This window comes from Marmota flaviventris, chromosome 4 (genome assembly GCF_047511675.1).
Source record: "Marmota flaviventris isolate mMarFla1 chromosome 4, mMarFla1.hap1, whole genome shotgun sequence".
Classification (NCBI taxonomy): Eukaryota; Metazoa; Chordata; class Mammalia; order Rodentia; family Sciuridae; genus Marmota; species Marmota flaviventris.
In genome coordinates, this window is record NC_092501.1 from 62,561,162 (window position 1) to 62,568,683 (window position 7,522).

The window sequence follows — 7,522 nt, forward strand, 5'->3', positions numbered from 1 at the left end:
AAGTCCACTCTTCAACATCTCCTTCCCGTCTACTTTGGAAAGTTATTTTAGAGTTTCTGCAGGCAGGTTCCCCACCCCTCCACTACCTCCAGTACCTCAAGGTCCAATTAAACCTTTTAATGTGCTTTGACACAGGAGCCAAGGTTGCTAGGAGACCACCTGTGCTGAATGTACTTGGCCTGGCAAGAGCAGACTGAGGGAGAAAAAAACAAAAACAAATAAGGAGCTCCTTACCTACTACTACCTGGGATTGATTCAGGTGGGTTTAATTCAGAGACGTGGAGGAAATGAAGCATTTGATGTCCTATTCAGTGACCAAAACATGAAGGAAGAACTTGAGGAAAGGTCAAAGAAAGAAAGATTTTTTATTGTTGTTTTTAATTTTGGGCTGATGGCATGGCTCAGTGGTAGAGCACTTGCCCAGTAGGTGTGAGGTCCTGGGTGTGAGCACAAACATCAGGGAAAAATTTTTTTTTTTTTTTTTTTGGTCATTACCTATCTTTTCCATGTCTTCAAATCCTCATTTCCTGGTAATACCAACTGTACAAGCTAGAGGAATGGCAACTTCATAAATGCCAATAAAATGCTTAAGTGATAAATAACTGACGATCTTTCATAAGTAAACTGCTGATGATGTGAAAAGAGCTGTTTCTCTTCTTTAGAATGAAAGGAAGTTCAGCATTTGTCATATAGACCAACCATGATGACTATGACATGGTGAAAGTGAATTGGGGGAAAATATTTTAATTCATGTTTGGTTACAAATAGGTACAAAGTATTCCCTAGAAGACATATCTTCATCACTGTATTTTAATAATGCAAATATTAGGTTGAGCGGAAAGAATCTAGATTATGAATGTGTTCACTTGTGGAGACTTTTCTCTTTTTTCCCCCTAGGGAGCAGGAAAATTCTGAATATGACTGGAAAAAGTTGGATATTAATTTCTACTACTACCCCCCAAAGTCTGGAAGATGAAATTGTGGGGAGACTTCTAAAAATTTTGTTTGTTTTATTTGTTGACCTAATATCTGTTATGTATGTTGTTATAACTTCTTAGAAAGCTGACAGACTTTACATGTGCATTTCAAATTAAATTCCAGTGAATAAAGATTTGTATTTTAATATGTTGAGTGATTTTTTTTTCTTTTTTAATTTTTTATTGTTGGTTGTTCAAAACATTACAAATTTCTTGACATATCATATTCCACACTTTGATTCAAGTGGGTTATGAACTCCCACCTTCCCCCCATACACAGATTGCAGAATCACATCAGTTACACATCCATTGATTTACATATTGCCATACTAGTGTCTGTTGTGCTCCACTGCCTTTCCCATCCTCCACCCTCCCCCCTCCCTACCTCTCCCCTCCCCTCCCCTCCTCTCTCTCTACCCCCTCCACTGTATAACCCTGAGGGTCTCCTTCCATTTCCATGCAATTTCCCTTCTCTCTCCCTTTCCCTCCCACCTCTCATCCCTGTTAAATGTTAATCTTCTTCTCCTGCTCTTTGTCCCTACTTTGATCTTAGTTATTCTCCTTATATCAAAGAAGACATTTGGCATTTGTTTTTTAGGGATTGGCTAGCTTCACTTAGCATAATCTGCTCTAATGCCATCCATTTCCCTGCAAATTCTATGATTTTGTCATTTTTTAATGCAGAGTAATATGTTGAGTGATTTTTAATTTGATGACATCACCAATTCATCCTAGAAGCCAACAGAATATTACAATAAAAACAACATTGTGCATTCCTCAGTATTGTATGGTTTATAAATAAAGTTCACAAAGATTGAAGTGGAAGTTCTTCCCTCAAAATCAACACTACTGAGTTATAAGACTTCTTGATTTTTAAACAATGTTTTTATTTAGTATATTGACTAAAATTTGTAGGTCATATTATAAGTGTAGTTGATTTTTAAGGATCTATGCCTATGTGAAATTCTATATTTTTCTATTTTAATGCACCACATGTAACATCCCAGAAGCACAGTTTTGACATACAAAACGATAGCTTGTGTTCATTTTCTTATATACCTGCTTCATTAGTTTGTAGGTAGATTGTTTTTCTTAACCTTGGGAAATTAAAAGAGAGAAATATTTCTACCAAGAAAGACTTAAGAGTTTGAAATGGAAATATTTAAAATAGATTCTTTTAGGAAAACAGGACATATAAGCAAAGAGGGGGGAAAAAGTGGATGGCCTGTGCTGTCATCCTATTTGGAACTACATGTGCATTGTATGCCATAAAGGTTTACAATAATCCTAGGAGACAGGTGTGTGTTGTCCCCATTTTACCCGTGAAGAAACCAAATCTCAGGGGGATTGTGCCAGATTAAGTCCATAACCAGGAACTGGAAGACCTAGGTCTTGAGCCTTCCCAATCCATGGTATCAGATTCCCTCCAGAAGAAAACAGTAACATGTTACTAAAATAATATAATTAAAATCTAGAGTTTAATCCTTTTTTATTAATAATAATGCTCCATTTATGTTCCTATTGCTGCATTTAATATTGCCCATGATTATTTTCTTATTCCACATTTAAAAACCTTTTATCAAGAGGAAAGATTAAGAACCAGGGGTGCAGCTCAGTGGTAGAGCACTTGCATAGCATAAGTCAAGTGCTGGGTTCTACATCCTCATTGAAAAAAAAATGTTTACATTTTTCTCATGCCTAATCTGAAAAAATTCATTCTATTGCCTTGTTTTCTTAATTCTCTCAGTTTCAGAATATAACTGTTGGATTGATTTTTAAGCTTTTGAAAAACAAGGTCTCTCTGTCCTTTAGACTTTTTCTTTTTTCTTTCTTTCTTTTTTTTTTTTTTTTGTGGTCCTGGGGCTCTCCACCACCAAGCTATAACCTATGTCCTTCTTATTCTTTTATTTTGAGACAGGGTCTTGCTAAATTGCTTAGTATGGCCTTGAACTTGCAATCTGCCTGCCTCAGCCTCCCTAGTTGCTGGGATTACTGGTGTATGCTATCGCACCTGGCTCACTTTTTGATTTTTATATTGGACACACATACTTAACAAAATTCTAATTTCTTCCATGTGATGACTGTCTTCTCAGATTTGGCCCAATCATTAATGCAAGGTTTCACGAGGACCTAATGAAGTGTGGAAGGAATCGGACCTTTGAGACACGTTCCTTAACTGATTCTCAACTAAATTTTCAGTGGTACTGCATATTTAAACATACACCAAATAGAGACAAACTGAGCATTAATTGAAAATTGTAACAGCACTCATTAATTTGTGAAGAACTAAGTGACAAAGGTTGTAAATAGTCTAGTTTTAGGTATCCACTTGATTTAAATGACAGACATACAAGAACAATAAATCACGTAGCAATTCTAGTAAGAATGGACATTTCCTAACCCTGGGGCATGATGGGTTGAACTGTTATTTGTGTGGCCTCTTATACCCCAGTTGTCCTGGATTGTTCTCTGCATGATGGTTTGCTGATCTTTCTGGGACCAGTCCTATTAACTGAGCACACTGAGGGCAAGATGCCATGTGGGCCAGTATAAAACCAGCCATGAGGGCAGACTTATTTATAAACCCACAGGGAGAGGCTCCTGAACATGCCCCGCCATTTGACCTGGGACCAGGGTGAGGGAAGATCAGTCTGAAAGCACGGGAAGTCCTTAGGGGCCAACTGTGTTTCCAGTATGAGCCACTGCCCTTTCAGCCAGGAGGTGGCTATAAATGGATCTGCAGTGTGTCAGTGCCCTTGGACTCCTGGAAAAGGTGTGATGTCAAGGCACAGAGATTGACCTTTCAGCTGTTGTTTATGGAAGTTGGATATGACTTGTACCATGGAGATCATTTACTCAAAGAATATCTGTCAAGTACCTACTGCCTGTCCAGAAGTGTTGTAGGTTCAGATCTGTATTGGAGAACAAGAGAGCCAGAGTGTCTGTCCTTATGGAACATAATAAGAGACAGAAAAAAAAAAAAAAGAATTGATAAACACATGAGAATTTCATGTGTTGTGAGAAAATAAAACAGTAATGAGAGACAAGGTGTATGGTACAGAGCCTGCTGGGCAGAGACCTGAGGATGAGTGAGGACTCAAAGAGAATAGCAGGTATGAAGGGCCCAAGGTATCTTGAATGCATCAAAACATATTAGGAAGACCTGTGTGGTTATAGCTTAGTGAACAAATGGGAAGGTAAATTTTCAGGATTGATAAAAATCAGCTTATGTGTAAGTTTTTTGACATTTGTCTCATCACTGAATTAGGATACTTCTCCATGGCAGAAGATAGAGAAAACAAAAGGCCATAAGACTTTCTTTGTGGCATTGTCTTTCCTTTGTGCTGACACATCACAACTCACATCAAACAGAACTCTCTCTAAGGGCTGCAGTTTTTCCATGATTACTCTAGGTTTATCATGTCTGGCCCTTAACTTGGCAAAATGCTAGGCAGCTCAATTATTCTGACAAATGAATTTTAAAAATGTGTTTTAGGGTTGAGGATGTGGCTCAAGTGGTAGCACACTCGCCTGGCATGCATGAGGCACTGGGTTCGATCCTCAGCACTACGTAAAAATAAAATAAAGGTATTGTGTCCACCTAAAACTAAAAAAAAAAAATGTGTTTTAGGATAGCTTTTTAAAAAACCCAGGTGAAGCTAAAATTGCATCTGCTATATTTTTTAAATAATATCTTTATTGAGATTAATTCATATATTCATATACCATTTGGTTTTGATCAATGCACAACTTACATGTAATTTAAAGTGTATAATCCAATGATTTTGATAGAGTTGTACAGCCATCACCATCATCAGTTGGAGAATATTTTCATTGTCTTAAACAGGAACTCTGTACATACTAATGCCAATTAGGAGTTATTTCCTATTCCTTCAGCCTGTCCTGTTCCCCAGCCCTACACAACAAATAACCTAATTTCTGTTTATAGATTTGCCTGATTCTGGACATTTCAATGGATTTTAAAATAAGAAGCCTTTTTTTGTCTGGCTTCTTTCACTTAGCATAATGTTTTAAAGTCTATCCATTTTGTAGTATGTATCAGAACTTTCATGGTAGAAAATATTAATTTTATGGATATACCACATTTTCTTTGTTCATTCATCAGTAGTGGACATCTGGATTGTCCTGTTTTTTTTACTATTATGAATAATGCTGCTATGAACATTCATATATAAGACATTGCAACAACATATGTTTCATTTATCATGATTATATCCTTAGAGGTAGAGTTACTACATAATGTACCTTTAACCTTTTGAGGTGCTTCTGGACTGTTTTATAAAGTGGCTGCCTCTCCATATATATGACTTTTGAAATGTTTTCTACTGATTTATATGAGGAAAAGAAGCTTTTAGACACCCTCATAATTCTTAGGGTTTCAAATGTTAAATAGGTAGATTATAAAATAAAGGCTCACTCTTCATTTGGTTTGAATTTTAAAACTTTCACCTATTTTCTTTAAACTTCTATTTTAGGATATCTAGCAATCATAGCTTATTATTTGGGTTCCTTATTATCAGTTTTGAGTTAAAAATTCAATTATTTTTATGTTTCCGAGGAAGATGGCGGCGAAGGGAGTGCATTACCCCCGTGTACCGCATCACTGTGCGGGAGAATGACGAGTTAGAAAGGCTAAAAGCTATCTTGTTAGGAATTTCCAGCAAAATTGGGGTGCTCCAAAACCTAGAGGATCAGCTATGGGGGCTCAAACGCGAGAGATTTGTCCACACGGAGGGTCACGCTGCTTATTCAGCAAATTGCCCCGTGGCTAGAGTCTGCGGCGCGCACTGGGAAACGAGGAGATAGCAATGCAAAGATACAGTGCTGCAGTTTCCGCAGGCTTCTGCCAGCTGTGCAATCACCGTACTCAGTGCTGAATTCTGGGTTTGAGACGGGGGAAGGAAGCGGTCCAATTCAGTTCTCCACACCGGTCAGACCACAGAGGAAGCCAGTGGCCACCATCTTGGAGAGCTGACGTCACCATCCCTGTTTTCGACTGATCGCAGCTCATTCAGCCATAGAACAGGTAATTTCAGGCTGCCATTCGCCTGCGGCTTGCAGACAAATTACTCAGGCTCAGTGCTAAATAACCCGCGGAAACTGCTTCTTGGAGCCTGCTCCTATCAGAACATACACCGAGCACGGAGCGGCCGAATTCCGGCTCCCAGAACTGCTCTGGCCGAGGGATAAAGAACCCGCGGAAACTGCTTCTCAGTCCGGGTCCTGCTGAATACTGTGGAGGTAAATACCAACCGAGCCTTCATAGGCAGTGGCAACAGGACTGAGATGGGGCCTGTGAGGGCCGGTCAGGACTCACCTGTTGCTTTGGTCACCCAGCAAAAGGAACGAAATGCTGCCATTCGCATGGGATACCAACATGGCAGAGATCTGATGTCATCAGAAAGCGGCGGAGGAGAGAACTTCATCGATACCAGCGGCGACAGAAACAGTTGGTCTCCTGGTAAAGAAAGTGAGTCACAAACACCCGAGTCTCTCTCACTTTGTCATCAAGCCAGAGGGGAAGAGCAGAGCCACCGCCCGCGCCCGGAAGAGGCCCAGCGGCCCGCCGGCGTGACCCCAATTGGAGTAGGGACAGAGCAGAGCCGCCACCCGCGCCCGCAAGGTAGGCAGACCTGCGACCGACCAGCAGGACAGGCCCAGTGGTCCGCAGGCGTGGTAGGAGGGGCAGGGCAGAGCCGCCGCCCGCACCCGGAACAGGCCCAGTGACCTGCCGGCGTGGTAGTCACGACACCCCAATTGGAGTAGGGGCAGAGCAGAGCCGCCACCCGCGCCTGAAAGGTAGGCAGACCTGCGACCGACCGGTGGAACAGGCCCAGCGGCCGGCCGGGGTGGTAGGCACGTCACCTCAATTGGAGTAGGAGCAGAGCAGAGCCTTCACCCGTGCCCAGAACAGTCCCAGAAGTCCGCGGGTGTGGTAGACAAGTCACACCAATTGGAGGAGGGGAAGAGCAGAGCCGCCGCCCGCGCCTGCAAGGTAGGCAGACCTGCAACCGACCGGCGGATCAGGCCTGGTGGCCTGCCAGCGTGGTACACATGTCACCCCAATTGGAGTAGGGGCAGAGCAGAGCTTTCGCCCGCGCCCGGGACAGGCCCAGCAGTCCGCGGGTGTGGTAGTCACGTCACCCCAATTGGAGTAGGGGCAGAGCAGAGCCGCCGCCCGCGCCTGCAAGGTAGGCAGACCGCCGCCCGACCCTGCAAGGGAGACTTTTCAACTATACAAGAGCAATATAAATATATAGGGGGAAAAATTTTTCAAAAACACAACAGTTTCACCAATCAGAAAGAAATGCAAGCAGTATGAAAAGACAAGGAAAGAAAGGACCACAAGCAATGCAGGTCAACTCAACTTTAGAAGAGGTAACAGCTGCAGCAGATGGAATGTCAGATAAAGAATTCAGGATATACATGCTTCAGATGATCTGGAGTCTCAAGGAAGACATTAGACAGCAAAATCAGACAATGAAAGATCACTTCGACAATGAATTACATAAACAAATCCAGGA

The 7,522-nt window shown here is 41.6% G+C and overlaps 1 protein-coding gene across 1 annotated transcript; it reads left to right on the plus strand.

The window, feature by feature from the left end:
* The first annotated feature begins 222 nt into the window (after window positions 1-222).
* On the plus strand, window positions 223-1,058 carry Mrln (myoregulin). Its single transcript, XM_027931181.2, has 2 exons — window positions 223-259; window positions 898-1,058. The coding sequence occupies exon 2, from the start codon at window positions 918-920 to the stop codon at window positions 1,056-1,058; it is 141 nt and encodes a 46-aa protein (XP_027786982.2). The 5' UTR covers window positions 223-259; window positions 898-917.
* Window positions 1,059-7,522: the final 6,464 nt, after the last annotated feature.

Bases quoted from the DNA above. Each gene is read 5' to 3' on its own strand.
- Mrln (XM_027931181.2), top strand. From the start codon at position 918: ATGACTGGAAAAAGTTGGATATTAATTTCTACTACTACCCCCCAAAGT.